This window comes from Leptodactylus fuscus, chromosome 1 (genome assembly GCF_031893055.1).
Source record: "Leptodactylus fuscus isolate aLepFus1 chromosome 1, aLepFus1.hap2, whole genome shotgun sequence".
Lineage (NCBI taxonomy): Eukaryota > Metazoa > Chordata > Amphibia > Anura > Leptodactylidae > Leptodactylus > Leptodactylus fuscus.
The window spans coordinates 337,114,104-337,138,522 of NC_134265.1; the positions used below are offsets into that span (position 1 = coordinate 337,114,104).

At 43.1% G+C, this 24,419-nt stretch overlaps 1 protein-coding gene across 5 annotated transcripts in view; it reads left to right on the top strand.

The window, feature by feature from the left end:
- The window catches only part of TBC1D1 (TBC1 domain family member 1), a 171,224-nt gene that overhangs the window by 42,929 nt on the left and 103,876 nt on the right, over positions 1 to 24,419 (top strand). For all 5 annotated transcript variants that reach the window (XM_075261323.1, XM_075261330.1, XM_075261333.1 and 2 more), the window contains one exon: positions 22,144 to 22,656. In XM_075261323.1, the coding sequence (XP_075117424.1) occupies positions 22,144 to 22,656 (513 nt within the window). The remainder of the gene's footprint in view (positions 1 to 22,143; positions 22,657 to 24,419) is intronic.

Below are 24,419 nucleotides of genomic sequence, written 5' to 3' on the forward strand. Positions count from 1 at the left end.
ATGGCGGCATCATGAAGAAAAATTTGTCCCAGGAAAAATTAAGACCTCATATGACTCTGGGAGCAGAGAAACTTATACACACTACGAAAACCTTACCCACGCCTGTATATACCCATTTCTACAATCACCGCAGACGCGGGTACCAGCTAGTAGATTATATAAGCTGAATACAGAAAAAAAAAACCTTTTTTTATGTTTGTGTATTGAATGTCTGAAAAGAGCACAATGCCATTGTGTGAACTAAGCCTGAGGACAAAGAGAAAACTATACTACATTGGATAGTAACAAAATGAAACAGTATTGCCGGTATATCCTTCTTGTATCCAGAATGAAAGCCGATGGCTGGCAAAATAATGGAGGGGGTGTACATCTCGCCCAAACTACTCAGATGGGCAAGATGAGAGAAAGTCCAGGGATCACTTGTTCTCAGCAGACAGCTTATGTCTGCTGAGCATTTTGTTACATGCTCAGTATTGGGCTGGATTTTTAGGAATGGCAGGTAGGATTGGCAGTGTGACCTGTCATTCCACACCCCCTCCAGTCCACACATTGTGGATGTTTCTGCAGCGTGTCAGCTGCTGTGGATTGTCCTCATCAGGGAGGTTTAAAAGATCAGCTCCAGCAGCAAGACTTTGGACAGAGCTGGGTTGCAGGGCCAGCTGGGCGGTCACACTGTGGGGGCTGTGTCTTGTACCCTTCAATTTTGGTATTGAATCTATCATAGGTGAGGTAACCTATTTATGTGTTTAGTCCGAGCCTAGCAGGGCAGGTATTTATTTTGTATCTTTTTTTTTTTTTTTTTTGGTTGCTGGACGGTTTCTACCTTTTTGGACTAAAAATCTGGACTTGTGTGTCTATGCCACCCCACCTATCAACCTCAGACCATGACAATATAAAAAAAAAAAATATATATATATATATATATATATATATATATATATAAAAAAAAATTTTTTGGCCCAGTAACCTTGTCCTGCAGTAGAAATATGTGTTATGAGATCACAAGATGTTATTGGGTAGTAGGCTTCTGGCACGGAAAGTTTGGACAGTTTGATTATGGGCCAAAAATATATGTAGTATTTCTGAAAATCAGAGAATGGCAGTGGTTGTTCTAAGTGTGTGTATATAGTGGCATCAGCTGATTCTGGGATGACATAAGCCCAATGTGATGTTTTCATCCTGAATAAACCCCAGTCTGCAGTTGATGGTACTGGGCACTGCATTGGGCCATATTTGTCGTAGTGTTCGTCAGCCATAGTCAGGCCAATTTCGGCAGTCCACATGTCACTGAAACCACTTAAACAGGTTTTTTGTGACTTTGATATTGAAGGCCTATAATTAGAATAGAATGGTGGTGACCAAACTCTCAGCACCTCTAGCATCACTTAAATGAAGAGACAGTGGTCCTCCAGGGTGTGCAGCCCACCCTGTTATGTACTAGAAAATTCAAGAAAAGGTGCAAAACATGCCCTCACATACTGACCACTGACAGGATAGAGATACCAAACTCTAACAGGGAATATCAAATCTGAAGTACGTTCACCTGTAACATACCTGATGTAGTCTATTTAATAATGTGCACCAAATGTCCCACTGAAAATCTGTATGTTGGAGAGACTGGACAGCAGCTTAGAATGCGTATGAATTCACATCGCCATACAATTAGAGAACGAAGAATGGACCTTCCCGTATCAAAACATTTCTGCAATGAGGATCATAATATCACCGATCACATGAAAATTTTGGTTTTAAGAGGGAATTTTAAATCAAGGAAAGGGTGACGGATTTATGAGTATAAACTTATGACCCTGCTTCAAACACTGAAGAAGGGGTTAAAGAGGACCTTTCATCAGATCGGGCACATGCAGTTTTATATACTGCTGGAAAGCTGACAGTGCGCTGAATTCAGCGCACTATCGGCTTTCCCGATCTGTGCCCCGGGTAAAGCGCTATCGGTCCCGATAAAGTAGCGCTTTACAGTCAGAAAGGCGTTTCTGACACTTAGCCAGGGACGTCCTTCTGCCCAGCAGCGCCTATCGCGCTGTACTGTGGAGCGGGGAGGAACGCCCCCTCCCTCTGCTCACACAGCTCGTCCATAGACGAGTATTATCAGGAGGGGGGAGTTCCTCCCCGCTCCACAGTACAGCGCGATAGGCGCCGCGAGGCAGAAGGGCGTCCCTGGGTAAGTGTCAGAAACGCCCTTCTGACACTAAAGCGCTACGGTACCAGGACCAATAGCGCTTTACACTCGGCACAGATCGGGAAAGCCGACAGTGCGCTGAATTCAGTGCACTGTCAGCTTTCCAGCAGTATATAAAACTGCCTGTGCCCAATCTGATGAAAGGTCCTCTTTAAATCTGTCACATGGGTTTATGGCATCTTACAGAAATCACTGACCTGAGTACTGATAAGAACCTGGAATTGTTTACATTGTTTCTACCAATATGTAATAACCCTCTTCCCCGCCTTCCTCCTGGAATTCTATCTGTGTCCTTTTGTATATAAATATGCATCCTTCAGAAATGGTTTTTAAATTTACTTGAGAAAGGAGCCTAGAGTTCTGAAACGTTGTAATCTGTCATCATTATGAGTTAGCCATTAAAAAGGTATCAACTACTGAGGACTATCAAGGTGGTGTGTGTGTGTGTGTGTGTGTGTGTGTGTGTGTTTTTTTTTTTTTTTTTTATATTTCCTACCCATTGGCTAACTCAGTACAAGAACAAACATTGGATCTATAGGAGGTATGGATGGCACATGGTGCTTAAAGGGGCTCTATCATCATTGGTAGAGATGAGCGAGTACTGTTCTGATCAGCCGATCCGAACAGCACGCTCGCATAGAAATGAATGGACGTAGCCGGCACGCGGGGGGTTAAGCGGCCGGCCACCGTCAAAGCGGAAGTAACAGGTGCATCCATTCATTTCTATGGAGCGTGCTGTTCGGATCGGCTGATCCGAACAGTACTCGCTCATCTCTAATCATTGGGAAAAGTAAGTTTTAACTAATCACATCCTTGCATAGGCTTTATAAAGGCTATTCCACACCTACCATTAGAATGTAAATTGCCTCAGCAATTTTTGAATAAGTCTGTTTTTGTTGCACCCTCTTTGCTATTGTTTCCTTTGAGCACAGCACAGGTTGCTGCTGCTGCTGATGACTCAGCTTCCTGTTTGCACACACACATAGGAGATAATAGGAGAGACGAGTGCTGCTGAGAACTTCCTGTGCTGGCTGGAAGCTCATTAGCATATGAATAAAAACAGACTTATTCAGAAACCACTGAGGCCGTCTACATATTAAAGATAGGTGTAGAATAGCCTAAGGTTATGCAAGGATGTGATTAGTTAAAAATGACTTTTCCCAATGATAGAGCCCCTTTAAGACTGCTTGCACTACATGTGGTCTTATTCGGGGGCCACACATTGTGGGAAAAACTTGTTTGGTTTTGCTAATCTTGCTGCACTCTTTTAAGTCAAAAGCAGAATTGGACATAGCAGGAGGGAGAGTTATAAGGGCTTCCTATATATTGGCCATTCCTTTAGAGACCACTCTTGGCTTTGGCTCAAACATTTGTAACAAAAAAATGCAGTTTTTCTGCAATGTGTGGCCTGAAAAGATGATTTCTAAATGCCTCCTTACATGTTAACCCCACGTTCACACAACTAAATTTCATCTGTGTGTTGGCCGGATTTGCTGGCCTGAACATAATTCCTGGAGAGGGATTCCTAGCATTATAGTTATCTATGATACTAGGGGTCCCGGCCTCCAAGCAGCAAAGTGTACTGTATTGTAATCTGTTCAGGCCGGTAAATCCAGCCAACAAACGGACACAATGCCAGGTAAGACTTCTCTAGTGCTTCCCCTCTCTTCTGGAATTGCTTAATCTTTCTATTCACTCCAGTCCTTGAAGCAGTTACTGAAGCATTACCTTTTCTGACAATGATGTAGCCCGGCCTAAACAGTCACCAACTAGTATTCCAGAAAAAAATGTGATATTGGAAACCTCACCGCTGTCTCTGTATAGGCCTATGCAACAGTATATGTTGTGAGCGGTCATTTCAGACTCTTTAGACGAGTATCTAAGCAGAATCCTATGTATGTCTGCATTCAGATGAAGCCAACCAGTACTCAATCCCTGTACTCAATCTCACGTCTACGGTTACAGTTCCCAGACCTTTGGGTGGCCACTTGTAGTTTGTGTTTCGCCTGATACGGTTAAAGAAAAAATGATGTCTTAGTAAAAGGGCCGACTTGTATATTTTCTTCTCCTATATATTGTTGCTGTCAATTTAGCTTTTTATTTTTTTCCTTATCTCCGGTTTGTGCCTGCTGCAGTTGTGCTGCTAAGTTACAGAGATAGTAACCAGGATAAAGGTTTTATTATATCATCTTCTGTACGGAAGATTAAGCAGTAAGTAATGGCAACCTACAGTCCTATGAAAAAGTTTGGGCACCCCTATTAATCTTAATCATTTTTAGTTCTAAATATTTTGGTGTTTATAACAGCCATTTCAGTTTGATATATCTAATAACTGATGGACACAGTAATATTTCAGGATTGAAATGAGGTTTATTGTACTAACAGAAAATGTGCAATATGCATTAAACCAAAATTTGACCGGTGCAAAAGTATGGGCACCTCAACAGAAAAGTGACATTAATATTTAGTAGATCCTCCTTTTGCAAAGATAACAGCCTCTAGTCGCTTCCTGTAGCTTTTAATCAGTTCCTGGATAAAGGTATTTTGGACAAACAATTCAAGTTCAGTTAAGTTAGATGGTCGCCGAGCATGGACAGCCCGCTTCAAATCATCCCACAGATGTTCAATGATATTCAGGTCTGGGGACTGGGATGGCCATTCCAGAACACTGTAATTGTTCCTCTGCATGAATGCCTGAGGATTTGGAGCGGTGTTTTGGATCATTGTCTTGCTGAAATATCCATCCCCGGCGTAACTTCAACTTCGTCACTGATTCTTGAACATTATTCTCAAGAATCTGCTGATACTGAGTGGAATCCATGCGACTCTCAACTTTAACAAGATTCCCGATGCCGGCATTGGCCACACAGCCCCAAAGCATGATGGAACCTCCACCAAATTTTACAGTGGGTAGCATGTGTTTTTCTTGGAATGCTGTTTCTTTTTGGACGCCATGCATAACGCCTTTTTTTTTATAACCAAACAACTCAATTTTTGTTTCCAAAATGAAGCTGCCTTGTCCAAATGTGCTTTTTCATACCTCAGGCAACTCTATTTGTGGCGTACGTGCAGAAACGGCTTCTTTCTCATCACTCTCCCATACAGCTTCTATTTGTGCAAAGTGCGCTGTATAGTTGACCGATGCACAGTGACACCATCTGCAGCAAGATGATGCTGCAGCTCTTTGGAGGTGGTCTGTGGATTGTCCTTGACTGTTCTCACCATTCTTCTTCTCTGCCTTTCTGATATTTTTCTTGGCCTGCCACTTCTGGGCTTAACAAGAACTGTCCCTGTGGTCTTCCATTTCCTTACTATGTTCCTCACAGTGGAAACTGACAGGTTAAATCTCTGAGACAACTTTTTGTATCCTTCCCCTGAACAACTATGTTGAACAATCTTTGTTTTCAGATCATTTGAGAGTTGTTTTGAGTAGCCCATGATGCCACTCTTCAGAGGAGATTCAAATAGGAGATCAACTTGCAATTGGCCACCTTAAATACCTTTTCTTATGATTGGATACATCTGGCTATGAAGTTCAAAACTCACTGAGGTTACAAAACCAATTTTGTGCTTCAGTAAGTCAGTAAAAAGTAGTTAGGGGAATTCAAATCAATAAAATGATAAGGGTGCCCATACTTTTGCACCGGTCAAATTTTGGTTTAATGCATATTGCACATTTTCTGTTAGTACAATAAACCTCATTTCAATCCTGAAATATTACTGTGTCCATCAGTTATTAGATATATCAAACTGAAATGGCTGTTGCAAACACCAAAATATTTAGAACAAAAAATGATTAAGATTAATAGGGGTGCCCAAACTTTTTCATAGGACTGTATATAGAAGGACGGATTTATGCTAAACCGGGCGGGTTGCACGTGTAACTGCTATTTAAGTGGACAGGGTCTCCATCTTTTGGGTCCCCATGTGGACCCGGACAACAGAAACCTGAATACTAGTGAACCTAGTGTAATTGTGGTTAAAAATCTGCTGCAAGTAATTGAAATGCTGAAAATGTAAAGGATTCATGAGAGGTAAATTTGTAGAATATTCTGCACTACCGTACAGTGCTAATTCCTGATGCCTTAGAAATTGCAAACAAGAAGCTCCCAATAGACCCTCTAACTCAGGGGTAGGGAACCTTGGCTCTCCAGCTGTTGAAAAACTACAACTCCCAGCATGCATACTTGCTCTGCTGTTCTTGGAACTCCCATGGAAGGGAATGGAGCATGATGGGAGTTGTAGTTTCACAGCAGCTGGAGAGCTGAAGGTTCCCTACCCCTGCTCTAACTGGTCTGTTCCTCAATTAGTTGTGGAAGAATGGCCACAGGATAAACATTTCCCTTAGGGCTTGTTCACATGGGGCAAGTGGGGGCGGATTATGGCGCTGAATCCACGTCATAATCCGCCCCCTCACAATAGAGGTCTATGTAGACCGTCGGCTTACTTTTTCCCGTGAGGCATGTTGCCACTCGCGGAAAAAAGAAGCGAGCTGCTCTTTCTTCAGGCAGATTCCGCGGCTGATTCAGTCCCGGTGTCTGCCTCGCGGCAGGACTAGGCCCATTCATTTGAGCCTGCTCCGGAGGGGGAAGCCGCGACCGTCGGAAGCCACAACAGTCGTGGCAGGCGCATTTTGCCCCTATTGTGATGAGGGCCAAAATGCGCCTGCCACGCTTTACAGGGGGCTTTACAGAGCGGTGGTACACTACGGACTGCATTCATTTTTATGTCTTTTTCAGTGGGGGACGATAAGCTGTATGGGGTGGATATTAAGCTGTGTGGGGCCTTCTGGGGTTATTTTGCAATAAATTAGTCCTGTATAGAATTTGGATCTAATGTGGCCCATCAACTTCAATTTTTTTATTTTTTCCTACGTGCGGCCATTTGCCTGGCTGTGATTGAGACCGCCCTGGTCTAAAGAAACACCAGATTTATCATCCAGCATCAGTCACTGATAACTCTGGCATATTTTCAGACTCCCTGTCATTATCCTGTTGTGATCTCTGCCTCCCACTGAAAACAGTTGGAGGAAGACTCTGGACGGAAAACTGCCACGGAATCTGCCCCTAAATCCGTGGCGAATTCCTCCATGTGACTGTACCCTCATATTTCTCATTCCTTTTAAATCACTCCTGGCCTTGACTCAGAACTTTAGAAAAATTGTTGCGATGTTGATGATGGTAAACTCCATCCGAACCCGGATATCACGATATGGGACTGTATCTAAGGTTAGAGTGGGGAAAACTGGGAAATTAATAATAAATATACATTAATAATATCCAAGTCTTTTCTAACTTTTTGTATTTATACATGGCACAAAGAAATAAAATCGGCTGGCTATGAAGAGGTTAAAGACGGGAGATGTAACAATCCAGGGAAATAGGAGCCTTGTTTGTCAGACCCGGCTGCTGCTGTTTCCTGAGTCATGAGAAACACTTTCGCCTTCTGAAAACTTTTTGTAATTGAACAGGCGGGATCTCTTGTGAAAACTTGCTGGGTCAACTCTTTCCCCTCCCAGTTCTCAGACGGGGGATGTCTTAGGCACAATGACATCATGCTGGCTGTGGGAAGTGATCAGTCAGCTGCAGAATGGGGCTCCCTGCAATGAGAGCAAGCTCCTGGTGCCAGAACTTTATATGTGAGCCCTGGACTCCAGCGTGATGTCTTGTGTCACCTGGAGGAGGGTCTCCTGACAGCTGAGACATGTCCCCTTTATTTAGTTGGGTGGCCAAGGTGAGCGTCCTACATTTATCTCCTTGCAGAGACTTATAGGCAGCAGTGTCTTCTGTATACTGTGTGGTTTATAGCAATACCTCATTGCTTTTTGAGGAAGTTGGCGACGATTTCCATTGCATTTGCATGTAATCTAATGTTTTTGTTATGTATATATACCTTTGCTTATTGTTTTGAATGAAACCATGTTATCCTGTAGACCTAGAAGGTCGCTACTGCTGTGCTGCAAAAAGTCAGTGTGTGGCTGCATTGTAAGGGCTCGTTCACACTTGTGCATTACAGATCTGTTTATTGGACACATTGCAGTAATTTCTTGGCTGCTTCGGGCTATACCATAGACAATGATTGGAGCAGCACCATGCACGCTAGATGCTCCATTTGTACTTCTTCTGAATGCACAACCAAAGCAAGGAGGAGTTTGAAAGAAGTGGGTGATAAGCTGATTCACTCAGTCCATTGGACACTCGGGACCCCGTTTAATTGATCGGTGTAGTCCCCATTGATCAGAATTAAAAAATTGTAAGCCCTACAGACAGTTAGATCAGTTATTGAGTTTGTTGACGCTCAATAGTATCTTGTTTTAACCTTTTCCTTTCCAAGGCACACAACTTTAAAGGGCGCCCTTGTACCCCTCTCCATTGTGTGCTGTATAGTGCCTGAATTAATACAGTACTCATATAACATTACTATAGGGCCAATAAAACTGTCCAGTCAATGATCTAGAGCCATGATGGCAAACCTATGGCATGCGTGCCAGAGGTGGCACTCAGAGCTCTCTCTGTGAGCACCCATCTGTGAAACAGATTATACTGTGTGGGGCCACTTTGCAGTAGATTGTACTGTGTGGGGCCCAATGTGGAGCAGATTGTACTGTGTATGAGCGACTGTGGAGCAGATTGTACTGTGTATGGGCCACTGTGGGCATATTGTACTGTGTGGGGGTCACTGTGGGGCAGATTGTACTGTCTGGGGATCACTGTGGAGCAGATTGTACTGTGTGGGGGCCACTGTGGGGCAGATTGTACTGTGTATGGGCCACTGTGGAGCAGACTGTACTGTGTGGGGGTCACTTTGGAGCAGATTGTACTGTGTGGGGGCCACTGTGGGCATATTCTACTGTGTGGGGGCCACTATGGGTCAGATTGTACTCTGTGAGGTCCATTCTCTATTTTTATCACACAGTATCTGTTTTATAGCAGACAAGTTATATTATTACAGACCGTCCGTAATTGTCCACAATTATGGATTCGTACAATACTAAGGTCAAATTGCCGTGTTGGCATTTTGTGATAAATTAGTGGGTTTTGGGTTGCAGTTTGGGTGCTCAGTCTCTAAAAGGTTTGCCATCACTGGTCTAGAGAATATACATCCTCTGCTGCTGCCTTTGCAGACGTTCTGTTACCACGTGTGGGGTTGGTGATGCCATGTCCGGGTACCCAAGACACCCACTACTGGTTATGCATTTTAGACAGAGATGATACGCTGCTGGGTCTTGGCTGTCCTCAACACACATATAATTGACAGCTCTCCTTGTTCACTCAATTGGGCTACACTGCAACTTTTTGTATTACTATTGATTTTTAACTATTTAGTGGCAGCGCTCAAGATTACACATCATCAATACATTCAATTGGACTGCAGCTGTAGATAAATCCTTTTAGCCATAGCCACAGTCTAATTGAATGCATTGATTATGTGTAATCCAAAGTCCTGCAGTGGCCAATGAATAGTTAAAATCTATCAGTAGCGCTACAAAAAGTCGCAGTGTAGCCCTGGCCTTGGGGCAGTATGTAAGCCTGACATCATGGGGAAGATTTATCGTCTCAGGTTTGTAATTTGTGCAAATGGCTTTTATTATAGCACGTATACTGGCATTTCTTCATCATCCTTGCTTCTGTTGGGAAAAAGTGGCACGGGCGTGACCGTCGTCACCAGCAGATTCATTGTATATGGCACTTTTCTATCGTCCTATACGCTAGAAATTTAGGCAACCAAAGTTGGCATCAATCTCATTCTAGGCCGACAGGTTGCACTGAAACAGTTTAGTTATGCTGTGTGAACAGGGCTGATAGTAGGGAGTCTCGCGCCCTGTCAGATGGAGCAGCATTATGTGTATTCTGTATTTGTTCTGGAGCAGCATTATGTATATTCTTTATTTGTTCTCGTCTGCTGTCTTAGGTAAACAGCGACCTATTGTGCACATAATGAAGCTTGCATCAGGATCAGGGCTCGCATGTTTCCAGAGTGACTCATCTCCGAGGAATACGCTTCTGTACGCTGACACCTGGGGACATGTGCGTTTTATACTGATGATGAATATTTATGGCCCATGCGCCGCTTCCCCCAATGTCGTGATGTTCAGACCCGCTCTACAGCTATATAAATATTTTCTTGCGAGGATGCAAAGAATTACGCACTAGGCCTTCATGCCTAGAAGTGAAATGGTGGCCTGGTCTCCCATAACAATCCTTCCAGAATTCATGGTCTAGATTTCCAGCACGTTTTTACAAAATGGAAGCTGCATTCTCATTGGTTGTTGTGGGTAACCGTTGCATACAAAGAAGCAAGGGGGGGCGCTACTGCGCTACTTGGTCTTTCCATTGCAGGACATAAAAACTTGTGGAAGAGAGGGGGTCCTCTTAGAAAAAGCCACATAGTAGTTGTATTGCCTTTATGGTTTGTATCCTCAGGGGTAACTCCCTATGGCCTTCTTGATGTAGACACTACTTGTGCGCGCTTGTTTTTGTGGAGAAAAGTATTGGCATCTGTCCTCATGGCTAAGCGTTTACCAAAAAAGTGTTAAACCATCAGATAGAAATGAAGGCTAGTGACCAACCTTACTAAATCTAGATTGCCCCTTTTTAATCCCACTCCAGCACTGAGGACCGGGTTCTTAATCCTATTTCTATCAATCGCAGTTTGATTCAAAATATCCCATTATATGGTGACCGTATTGTTGTAGGACGTATTACTCTTGTCCTCTGGCTCCTTCCTATATACTATGGTGTGCAGTTAGTATGGGTTTCCCCTTCCACACGAGGGTCCTCTCTGCCGCAGCATTATCTCTTGAGCCTATACCCTCTTATCGGCCTGCATGCTACAACTCCTATCTCTTCTCAGCACCTCCCTTGCCCAGAATAAGTGAGAAACAGCAATTCTACAAGAAACTGATTCATGTGTAGAAAAAACAGTGCAAAAGATACATGTCTGTACAGTGGCGTAACTAGGAATGGCGGGGCCCCGTGGCAAACTTTTGATATGCCCCCCCGACCGACACCGAAGACCTCCCCCCCCCCCACGCAATCCTGCGCACTCCATTATGCCCCATAGTGGCCCCTGCACACAGTATTATGCCCCATAGTGGCCCCTGCACACAGTATTATCCCCCATAGTGTCCCCTGTACACAGTATTATCCCCAATAGTGGCCCCTGCACACAGTATTATCCCCCATAGTGGCTCCTGCACACAGTATTATCCCCAATAGTGTCCCCTGCACACAGTATTATCCCCAATAGTGGCTCCTGCACACAGTATTATCCCCCATAATGGTCCCTGCACACAGTATTATCCCCCATAGTGGCCCCTGAACATGGTATTATGTCCCACTGTGGACACCCATAAACAATTATTATACTCTGGGGTCTTTTCAGACCCCAGAGTAGAATAATTGGAGACCCGGGGGAATAAAAACATAAAAAACTGTTTCTTACCTGTCCCCCGGCTCCTACGCTGTCTTCCTCCGCTGCCGTCCTTCTTCAATGACGTCGGACGTCACATAACCCGGGACACAGGCCGGGTTCATGTGACGTCAGACAACTAGGAAGGAGGCCTGGCAGGATCGTGGAGAGGTAAGTAACAGTGTTTTTTTTTTTTTTTTGTTTTTTTTTTGTTTCTTACCTCTCCTGGTCCGCCAATCATTAAACTGGGGGGTCCGAAAAGACACCCAAGTATAATGATAACAGTGGTAGGGGTTGTCACCGGGCCCCTAATGTCTCGGGCCCTGTGGCAGCTGCCTCTGCTGCTATGGCGGTAGTTACGCCACTGCCTCTGTATATATATACTGTGTATATATATTATTGTACTGTAGGTTTTGGATGGGAAAACTCCTAAGGCTGTGTTTTTTGCTGGTAAATGCATGGAAAAACAAGCATAAACCATGTCAGAAACTATCCTGGGACAGGATATCAATCTTTGATGAATATGAGTCTAATTGCCCCCACCCTCACCCTAGGGCAACCATTGATCATGAATGGGGCAGGACTGTAGTACAAGTCAGAGCTGCAGGTGGGGAAATGGATATGTAACAATGCAGGGGTCAAAGCACAAATGACCCTACCAGAACAATGCCTAAATAACCCTGTCCAACCAGTGCTCTGAAGACTGGAGCTTCATCCTGATGAATTACTGTGCAAGCTTTGGGAACCTGGATAATGGGGCCACAGCAGTCACCCCTTCAGGTCAATATTTTAATCTTGGTGCAGAGCTGAAAGGAAGACTAAATCTATGTGACTACATCTTCATTGTATAGGCTATTGAAAGACTGTGCTAGTTTAAAATCCAACTTCTCTCTTACCAGAAGCACAATACTGTGCTTTACACTGCAGCACTTCTTTCATCCTTACATTGGCTTCAGAATGATTATTAAATACTGAATGTACTCTCATCCCGGAAGTGATGATATGGGCCTCACAGATTTCTGATCTCACCATCATCCAGTCTGTCTGGAATTACACAGAGACAGAAGGATTGGAGTGAGCTTACATCCACAGAAGGAATGTGCTTAGTTCTCTTAAGATGTCTGGAACAAGTTCCTTCAAAAACTCTCAGCAAGAGGACCGAAAAGAATTGATGGCAAAGGTCGCACCAAATATTGGTTGGGATTTAGATTTCTCTTTTGTACATTCACTTCATTTTGCTAATTGACAAAAATAAACGAACACTTGCAGTGCCCCCCCACCTAAAACTTCTGCACATAGCTTGTCCTCCTGCCCGATGACCTTAGTCTCGCTCTCCACATCGGAGGTGACGTCACCTTCTTACATGAGTCAGATCTTCTTCTATGTGGCTTTGCTGATGTAATTGTGAGATGTGACAAGTTTAGAGCCGGCAGTCGTGTAAATCACCAGGCTAAAGTTTGTTAATTATTTTGAGGCCTCTGTTTCTATATTGTTTCTGACTCCAACAGTCCATTTCTACATTTATCCCCTCTCTCGCCTGTCTCTGTAGTTCAGTATTATAGCTGTATATTAATACTGCAGTAGATCTTCTGTTTGCTTTGTACAGATAAATAAGCCTGAACCGGATTTCACGTTTCCGTTCTTTGGGACTACTTGGGGACCCAAAAGAACGGAAACCCTATCCACTTTAAAAGATGTTACCTGCAGACTGTATTTGGGTTTGCTGGGGTACCACCCGAAATCGGCAGAGAAAAGTCCAGCTTGCAGGACATCTCTGTGTATTTTAAGTGGAATTGGGGACGGGATCCCCGAACATTAGTGTGAACCTTGCATAAAACAGCAGTTACCCGTGGACCCCATAGTCTATAATGGGGTCTGCTGTTTTTATACTGAAATCTTTGACGTAGCCTTCCATATAGGATTGTTCTCTCTGCTGATTTTTAGCAGTTTCTGCAGCGGAGTGCCTGGTGCAGATGTGAACCTAGCCTTACTTAGTCCTCTCAAACTTGACCAGTAAAAGAACTTTTTAGTATAATTAAGAAATCTCCCCTCCCTCCCTCCAGCGCCCACTGAACTGCGCATCATTGGATATAAATACATTGCAGCATGCTCAAACCCATACATGGGGCCTTCCTCTTCCTCATGGTCTGTACAATGTCCCGGACACCTGGATATTGCAGAGAGTCTTTTCCAGATGCATCCGTGTCATAAGTACAGTGTGGATAGCCTTGGGTGCCGAAAAATGGCTCGTGCGTGCGTGCGTTTGTGTGTGTGTTTTTTTTTTTTTTTTTTTTTTTTTTTTTTTTTGTTCTTTGCACCGTCCATTATTTTAGGTTTGGTTGTCCAGAGGGGGGAAAAAAAAAAAAAAAAGAAATTGGTAATTGTAAGAGAACTCCCTTAGGCTAAGGCCCCACAGGTCATAAACGCAGTGATGAAGCCCTGCTGGAAGAACCACTGCGTGATCGCATTGCGGTTCTTTCCCAGCGCTTTTAAGAGAAAGTTCAGAGTTTTCCTCTGCGGACTTTCTCTTAACATTATATCTACGGGAAAGCCGCTGGTGTTTCCGTAGATATAACTGACATGCTGCGATTTGCAAAGCTGCAACGGCTTTGCAAATTGCAGCGTGTCTATGCTGTAATCTCTTCCGCAAAGTGGACATGGGATTCACATGAATCCCATCCACTCTGCCTTCAACTGTACAACGCCACGATTTTTCTCGCAGTATCTCCATGGGTCCCCACGTAGTGTAAAATTGGCAGGTTAGGCTAATGCACACCTTTTTATAAGGTAACACAAAGACACCAATATTCAAGGGGGTGCTGCCATTTTGACATACTGTATTACGGTGGCCACAGTTTCTCTATCACAAAGGACAATCGTAACCGTTAAAATATAAAAACAAGTTTTTCTCTTCGTTGTAGGGATTTTTTGATTGTGAAGTTTTAGGAGTGGGGGAGTACTATTGTGTATATAGTATGAACTTGTGCAGCCATATACGATCATTTATAATTCCGCCACATGGTTAGCTAAAAAGCCCATGTATAGTAGTTTCATGTGCCAAGTTTTGTGCTGTCGCTTCCTAGCTGTCTACACATCTCTGTGTGCTGGGTCTAATTATATACAATGGGCGTATATGGTGCACGGCCTTCTCCAATGTTATATATCTGTTTGTGTGCCTTTTAATCCTATGTATATACATGTCTTTTGGAGTATGTGCTTGTGTCTCCGAATCCTCTATTCGGGCCTCAGGTCCTCCCGGTATGAGAGACTCCAGCACCTTCATAAATTGCTGACGGCCAATGTCAGGCAGAAGCTCCTTTAGTTCAGGAAAATCTCCAGCGATGAACTTCCTATGAAAATAAATAGGCAACAAACTCTACATGTAATTAATTATACAATGTATTATGCCTTGTCTGCCACTTATCTGTCATACTAGTCATAAAAAATTGCAGTGAATCACCGTAAGCATTGCATTCTGGTCATGTGAATAGAGCCTTAGAAACTGAATGTAATTGTATAATCATTTGGATGCAAATCTCTGTTTATGATCTCAGAATCTTGACATCACTTGGCTGTTTTTAGCAAGGCTATAACATTAACTCAGCATTTTCTTAACCTGACCTTACATCCAAGTTCAGCTTTGATTGTGGGAAGCGGCCTCTGAGCTGACTTGGCAGAATTACAGGGGGTTTCTTTAGGGGCATTTTTTTTTTTTTTTTTTTTTACATTCTCTATCGGTATGTCTTTGGTGTGTGGGAGGAAACCCACGCAAACACGGGGAGAACATACAAACTCCTTGCAGATGTTGCCCTTGGCAGGATTTGAACCTAGGACTCAGTGCTGCAAGGCTGCAGTGCTAACCACTGAGCCACCGTGCTACCTCATTGTGCATCAGTGATGCTTGTTACGTTGCATGCCATCTATTAACTTTTTTTTTTTCAATATCAGATCAGTGGGTGTCCAACTCTCTGCACCCTGAAGACCAGCTGACTGAAGGGGTTGGTTGAATGATGAATCCTAATTTTGTACAAGGATCATTCAACCTGCACGGTGAAGGACATTGCACCTTAATCCTAATTTGGATTTGCAATACCCTGCACTGTACATGCCAAAAGCCAGACCTACACCAGAGATACATATGTGACCTGTCCTAATGGTAGGCTATTAGTATTATGATCTCTCAACCATACAGATACATTATAGCATATGCTATGGATAGGCCATAAATGTTATTAGTTACAGTTTATCCCTTAAATCGTTGCATGTAATTTTACACAGCTATTAAGAATTCTTATACCTAAAATGCATAGTAGCCTTGTAAATAGCTTGTATTACTTGCACTGATCCCGGGATGCAGCTTGTTTCATATTTCAGAGATGAATTCACAATTTTCCGTGTACCAGAGCTGAAATTTTCCAGTACTCTTTGCTAGTTTGGTGCCAGGTGAATGCCACTGGTTCTCTCTGGAACTTGACATCTCTCCATACATTGTGTATCTGTAAGGAGGCACCAGTAACCTCAGACATTTGCAATATAGTGCTCAACGTGGCCAGGACTCCATTACTACCGTTCTACTTCTTTGCTTCTCAGCTTCTTAGAGACATTGTCCCTGCGGGTCACCTAGAGTCTTCCACTGGCAGAGAAAGGACATGTGAAAAATCTTGAATTGTCACTGTGGCTTCCTTCTTTACACTGGGCCAAAACATCTGCTGCAGTAATGACACACGATTGGGTGGTAGGGTAACTCTGCAAGCCTCCAGCCCTAGCTATTACAGGGGTTGCATCATTTTCCATAGTGCTTTTCAGATATTGTCGACATAATTACATTCCCTATCTGTATGTCTTTACACAGGTTTCCTTCCACCCTCCAAACACGGGAAGAACATACAAACCCTTGCAGATGTTGTCCTTGGCTGGCGACACTCAAACTTCACAAACCCTGCGCTCTCTCCATGCTTTACAGTGCAGTTGGGACAGGAGTTTAAGTAGTTATTTTTATTTTCAATATACAGTCCTATGAAAAAGTTTGGGCACCCCTATTAATCTTAATCATTTTTAGTTCTAAATATTTTGGTATTTGCAACAGCCATTTCAGTTTGATATATCTAATAACTGATGGACACAGTAATATTTCAGAATTGAAATGAGGTTTATTGTACTAACAGAAAATGTGCAATATGCATTAAACCAAAATTTGACCGGTGCAAAAGTATGGGCACCCTTATCATTTTATTGATTTGAATTCCCCTAACTACTTTTTACTGACTTACTGAAGCACAAAATTGGTTTTGTAACCTCAGTGAGTTTTGAACTTCATAGCCAGATGTATCCAATCATAAGAAAAGGTATTTAAGGTGGCCAATTGCAAGTTGATCTCCTATTTGAATCTCCTCTGAAGAGTGGCATCATGGGCTACTCAAAACAACTCTCAAATGATCTGAAAACAAAGATTGTTCAACATAGTTGTTCAGGGGAAGGATACAAAAAGTTGTCTCAGAGATTTAACCTGTCAGTTTCCACTGTGAGGAACATAGTAAGGAAATGGAAGACCACAGGGACAGTTCTTGTTAAGCCCAGAAGTGGCAGGCCAAGAAAAATATCAGAAAGGCAGAGAAGAAGAATGGTGAGAACAGTCAAGGACAATCCACAGACCACCTCCAAAGAGCTGCAGCATCATCTTGCTGCAGATGGTGTCACTGTGCATCGGTCAACTATACAGCGCACTTTGCACAAATAGAAGCTGTATGGGAGAGTGATGAGAAAGAATTGAAATGAGGTTTATTGTACTAACAGAAAATGTGCAATATGCATTAAACCAAAATTTGACCGGTGCAAAAGTATGGGCACCTCAACAGAAAAGTGACATTAATATTTAGTAGATCCTCCTTTTGCAAAGATAACAGCCTCTAGTCGCTTCCTGTAGCTTTTAATCAGTTCCTGGATAAAGGTATTTTGGACAAACAATTCAAGTTCAGTTAAGTTAGATGGTCGCCGAGCATGGACAGCCCGCTTCAAATCATCCCACAGATGTTCAATGATATTCAGGTCTGGGGACTGGGATGGCCATTCCAGAACATTGTAATTGTTCCTCTGCATGAATGCCTGAGGATTTGGAGCGGTGTTTTGGATCATTGTCTTGCTGAAATATCCATCCCCGGCGTAACTTCAACTTCGTCACTGATTCTTGAACATTATTCTCAAGAATCTGCTGATACTGAGTGGAATCCATGCGACTCTCAACTTTAACAAGATTCCCGATACCGGCATTGGCCACACAGCCCCAAAGCATGATGGAACCTCCACCAAATTTTACAGTGGGTAGCATGTGTTTTTCTTGGAATGCTGTTTCTTTTTGGACGCCATGCATAACGCCTTTTTTTATAACCAAACAACTCAATTTTTGTTTCCAAAATGAAGCTGCCTTGTCCAAATGTGCTTTTTCATACCTCAGGCAACTCTATTTGTGGCGTACGTGCAGAAACGGCTTCTTTCTCATCACTCTCCCATACAGCTTCTCCTTGTGCAAAGTGCGCTGTATAGTTGACCGATGCACAGTGACACCATCTGCAGCAAGATGATGCTGCAGCTCTTTGGAGGTGGTCTGTGGATTGTCCTTGACTGTTCTCACCATTCTTCTTCTCTGCCTTTCTGATATTTTTCTTGGCCTGCCACTTCTGGGCTTAACAAGAACTGTCCCTGTGGTCTTCCATTTCCTTACTATGTTCCTCACAGTGGAAACTGACAGGTTAAATCTCTGAGACAACTTTTTGTATCCTTCCCCTGAACAACTATGTTGAACAATCTTTGTTTTCAGATCATTTGAGAGTTGTTTTGAGTAGCCCATGATGCCACTCTTCAGAGGAGATTCAAATAGGAGATCAACTTGCAATTGGCCACCTTAAATACCTTTTCTTATGATTGGATACATCTGGCTATGAAGTTCAAAGCTCACTGAGGTTACAAAACCAATTTTGTGCTTCAGTAAGTCAGTAAAAAGTAGTTAGGGGAATTCAAATCAATAAAATGATAAGGGTGCCCATACTTTTGCACCGGTCAAATTTTGGTTTAATGCATATTGCACATTTTCTGTTAGTACAATAAACCTCATTTCAATCCTGAAATATTACTGTGTCCATCAGTTATTAGATATATCAAACTGAAATGGCTGTTGCAAACACCAAAATATTTAGAACAAAAAATGATTAAGATTAATAGGGGTGCCCAAACTTTTTCATAGGACTGTATATATATCTCCTACTAATATCCTATCTCCTGTGGGTTTGGATGTTTGTTCCTCAATCATGCAAAAACGGCTGAACGGATTTGTGTAAAATTGCTCACGTACATAGATTGTAACCTGGATTGAAATATAGGCTAATTTTTAGCCCAGTAAAACACATGGCTTCGTGACAGTAATCGATGATTTAATGTTCACCCTGCACTAAAGGACTTTGGTGCTGTCGGCTCAGTCCCTTTAGCCATTCTCAGATAGGATGACACTGCTGTGGGCGGAGCTATATACAATTACACAGGGCTCTGTGGAAGCTGCTCACAATGGACTCTCATGGAAGGTCAGGAGAGTGCAGCACATGCAGGCTGTGTGTGGGCACAAGGAGTACATGTTGGCTTCAATTTGTGTGCGTAAGATAGTGGAATATGGTGTGCGGCCTCTGATGGAGGTGGGCGAACTGTGGTAGATGTCAGAAACAGCCATTCAGCCTTTCCAGCACAGGAGCTGCTCACACACTGACAGAACACAACCCCGGTCATCCAAATTTACTGATGTAGCAGAGCTGAGGTAGCGCTATACTATGCTCTCCATAGGGATGAACATACTGCTGGGTCTGCTGCGCATATGCACAAATGTAGCAGAGTCGAGATACGGGCTGTGCACAAATGTAGCAGAGCTGAGACGCAGGCACTGCTGGATCTGTTGTGCATGTACACAGATGTAGCAGAGCCGAGATGCAGGCACCGCTGGATCTGCTGTGCATGTGCACAGATGTAGCAGAGCCGCGACGCGGGCACCACTGGGTCTGCAGCGCATATGCACAGATGTAGCACAGCTGAGACACGGGCACTACTGGGTCTGCAGAGCCAACATGCGGGTGCAGGTGAATTATCGCCGAGCGCATTTTGCTAAATATAGGTGGGTCATCGCCAACAACAGCCCGCAGACGAAGTCGCGGGAAGACGCTAGTGTGTATGTGTAATATATAATGTATAATATATATATATATATATATATATATATATATATATATAATTTATTTAGTTTCTACTGTGGCAATCTACAGAATTGTAGCCCCTTTTAAGGATTAACGTCTAGATGTACACTGCTCTGAACAAGTCGCCTGTAAATTTTATTTAATTTTTTTCCACCCCATTTTCAAAGAAGTCTTTCACAGATTTATAAAACAACATGAGCCGGTCCCTTGTGTGCCAAGAGAGCTTTGTGGTGTTCAGACGTAGAAATCGGGAACCAGTCACTTTCTAATCTCTAGTTTAACATTCCAGACAAAATGGTAACAACGTTCTGCAGTTCGGGGCTGCGAAACTGGGTCAAGAAACATTACATGAATTTGTAATCATCTGCTAAAAGCTGCTTTATCACTTGACCTGTGTATGATCACACAGAGGAGGACTGCTACGTTGGAAAAGTCCGAGTTTTTCCCTTCTCTTTGATTTTCAGAATGTCACACTTTTGGAAGGACAATCCATACTAGTGACCCAAATCTCCGAACGCATTCATATTACAACATTACACTCTGCGTGTGCCACCATTTTCAGGTTCATATTATGGATTAGTTGTTCTGTATGCTGCCATATGGTGCTTTCTAATACTGTACATTGTGCAATGGAGCAGAGTCTGTGTGTGTATAAATGCTGCATTTTTGTGAATGTAAATCTATCCCTCATAGGAGTCTATGATGAATGGAAGGGGTGCAATCTACTTAATCTGCCTAGGGCACCAAAATGCCTTGTCTCGGCCCGGCCTGTGACTTGTACAGTATATACTGTATTCTCGTATGTAGTCTGTTGTGGACAGATCAGTGAATCTTTGTAACTTAACCTTTCAATGTTGTGAATCATTCATGACATACCAGTATGTCTCATCTTACTGTCCTACTTCCCTTGGACTTCATTCTGTCTGAGATCACTCCTGTTTCTTAGAGGACTAAAATATTTAACCCCTATTCATTGTTCATTTGCTTTATAAATCTGACTTCATTCCTGAAGACATTGGTTTTCTATTAAACTCTCCTTCTAAATCTATTCCTGTTTTTTAATTTGGCTGCCATACAGTCTTGTTGGCCTAACTGGTAAATTTTTTTTTAGAAACTGCTCAGAATGGGTTAAAAAACTAAAAATAAAAAAGCAATACTCTGCTCGCCGCTCCTGTTAGGCTAGGTTCACACTAGCGTTGGATTATTCATTGCTCTGGTCCATTTGGAGGATCAGAACAACGGATAGACTGTTACAACAGTAGTCCCATAGGAGCCCAACAGACCCCATTAACTATAATGGGATCCACTGGGTATCCGTTCTTTTAAACTGGATCCGCCGAACGTAAAAGTCAAACTTTTTTGACTGGTCACTCCATCGCAGTGTGCACCCCAAAATTGGCAAACAAACCCTAAAGCAGATGCGAATGTAGCCTTCTACTGTCCAGTCGTCTACCCGTCTACTTCCAGAGGCTGATGCACCAGAAATGAAAACCTGGTCAATCATTAAAGGGGTTGTCCCATCACAAGATCCTATCTATACTGCTAGTTTATGTGGATATAAGACTTTTCCTAAATGCATTGCTTTATCAAAACTGCTTTGTTTGGCCGCTATCTTAATTTATTCACTTCATTGTTTACACTGCGTTTCTATGGCGCTTGGGATTATCTTCTCATTTGTCAAGTGATGTAGCTGCCTGCTCTCAGAGGGGGAGGGAGGGGCTGGGAGCCGCTCTGAGCTGTTTGTGTCTGATAAGTAGCGGAGCTTCTCAGATAGGGGAGGTGAGAGCTCCGGGATTTCTGAGCTCTTATCAGTCAGTTTAATTGAATTTGGTTGATAAGGGCTCCGTTACCTCTGTATGTAATGCAAACTGACTCAAATCCAGCTCTGCTAAATCAGCTTCACACTGTGGTAATTCATTTACAACCAATCCTGTGCAAATGAAACCCCATCCACCAATGTGCCGAGAAAAGCAGGAAGTGAAGAGAGCACAACAGGGGAATACCCCTTTAACTGTAGTTGTGATCCATCTCGGCCAGTGATTGGTTCAGTGTTCTTCCTGTCTGTCCAGAGGGACCCGGAAGTAGAGACCAGCAGGGAACTTGCGCAAAATGGGAAATCTATGAAGATGTGTGTGGTTTTTTTTTTTTTTTTTTTTTCTTCCTTTTACTTTACCTTGTGGCAAACACCAGACTCTTTAAACAGACTTGGCCTGTGTAGTTAGAGGCCATCTTTGTTGTGGCTGATTTTGTTGCATTTTCTTTTCATAGTAATTCCTAAAAATCTGATTGTTCTCTGTGTTGCAGGTGCCTGAAATAATCAGCTCTATCCGGCAAGCAGGAAAACTAGCAAGGCAAGAAGAAATCCATTCTCATTTGTGTGACGGGGACGACTCTTTCTCCAAAAAATTTGAGGTCTTGTTTTGTGGCCGAGTTATTGTAGCTCACAAGAAGGCGCCGCCTGCCCTGATAGATGAATGTATTGACAAGTTCAACCATGTCAGTTGTAGCAAACAGAAAGACTTTGATGATCCACCTCCAGAGTCCGACCCCAACAGCGGAGTGACGTTTGGAGACAAACTACGTTCTGTTTTCCAGTCAACCTTTAATGAGGACGATAAAAATAAACCAATGCGGAAATCTTACTCCCAACCTGGCTTAAGGACTAATTCGTTTAAGAGGGAATGGGAAGAAGGGCGCTACAGCCTTCCTGGATCTTTTGAGGAAAATGACAGTGGTTTGGACTTACAAAGTTCTGGTGAAGTACGGAACTGTGTGCAGCCTACTGACATGGCGGAAAATCAGACTATGCTGTTCACGGTATGAAATTCTAGACCACTCCTGGATTAACCCTTTTCTTGCCAAGGACGTAGCTCTACGTCCTCCCTGAGCAGTGTCCCGCCATACTATAATACTGTTGGCAGCACTGTGTCGGGCTCACTGCACGTTATATTAGACCTGTCCATAGGATTTTATGTGTTGATAGTAGGATTGAATGCTGTTTGTATTCTTGGATGTATATTATATTCTTTGTATCCTATATCTCTGACTTATATTGTCTAGAGGAATGGACATAACAGGTCTTTTCTATAAAATTAATTTTGGGCCTCACTTATAAATGCAAAAACTGAAGCCTTGAGCGTTGCATTTAAACAGGACCTGTCACCTGTCTGGTTTAGTAAATGCTGCACTTGCATTATCCATGGATAATACAAAAGTCTTGACCATCTTTTCCTATAATCCTGTTATTCTTCCTGAATATTTGTAGTTAAAGAGGACCTTTCACCATCTCTGCCAATTCTAGTCCTTAGCATCTGTTAATAGGCGCCTCTCCAATAAAGGAGTTTCATTTTATATCCACTGGCGAGCACTGTATTTCCTTGGTCTAACCTCCTGAGGAGTTCGGTCCATCACATCCCAGTCTCCACTGATACCAGCACAGTTAGAATTTTCTCTCTAGTCTCCACCATTCCTGAACAGCAAGTGTAGGTATTTTTGATACCTGATGTGCTACTTAAAGGGGTATTCCCACGTCGCATACTCACCAGTCTTCACTGCTGTAAAATCTTCTTTCTTCCTGGTTTCTTGCATCATTTAGTGGGGGGGGGTTTCATGCAACCTGCCATTTATCTCCACCCCCAAATTAGTGTGCAACTCCGCCCACCGCATAGCGTGATCCTATGGGGCGGCTGAAGGGCCTCTGATGTCATCGGAGGTCCCCAGACATCCTGAAACAACACAATATGCACAAGACTGCCTGTCTCTGCTATAATGAACACAATTGAATTAGATAACCTGATAAATGGGAGAACAGAAGACGAGTCCAGAAATGAAAGCAGCTCCTCTCCTCTATCTGAGTGCAGGACCTAGGTCACGTGGTGTAGACACAGGAATAGCTAGAAGCACAGGCTCGCTCTTGTGCACTTAGCTCAGTCAACAGTGAATTGAATAAAGTAAGATAGTGGACAAACAAAGCAGTTTTGCTGAAGCATTGTATTTAGGAAAAGTCTTACATCCACATTAACAAGCAGTATAGATAGGATCCTTGTGATGGGACAACCCCTTTAAACTCTGTAATGGCAGAGTCAGGCAGGGGGTGTGATTCAGAGCTCCAATGAGAGACAGCCAGTGTCAGAACTCAGAATCGCACCCCTTGTCTGCTCCTGCCTGACACCGCCATACTGATGGCACAGAGACTAAATAGTATAGCAAGCACCAAAGATAACTGCATTGACATCTACGGAATGATAGGGGTGGGGGTGGGGGAGTGGGGCTAGATAAAAAATTCCATCAGTGCCAGAATCCATGGAGCAGCAGCTATTAATGGATGTAAAGAGCTGGACTTGTTGGAGGTGGTGAAATAAAATAACAATTAGGTGCTACCTTTCACTTTGTCAAAAAGTGTGTCCCTGTACAGACACCATTAGCACTGATTGGATAATGTCTGACTGTGCAGGGACACCTCCCGAACTGGTAACACCTGCTTATTATTTAGTTATAGAATTTTAGGAAGAATAACAGAGGAGCAACACAACTAAGAACCATAAGAAGGAATAATCGGGATGGTTATTTCATAACGAATA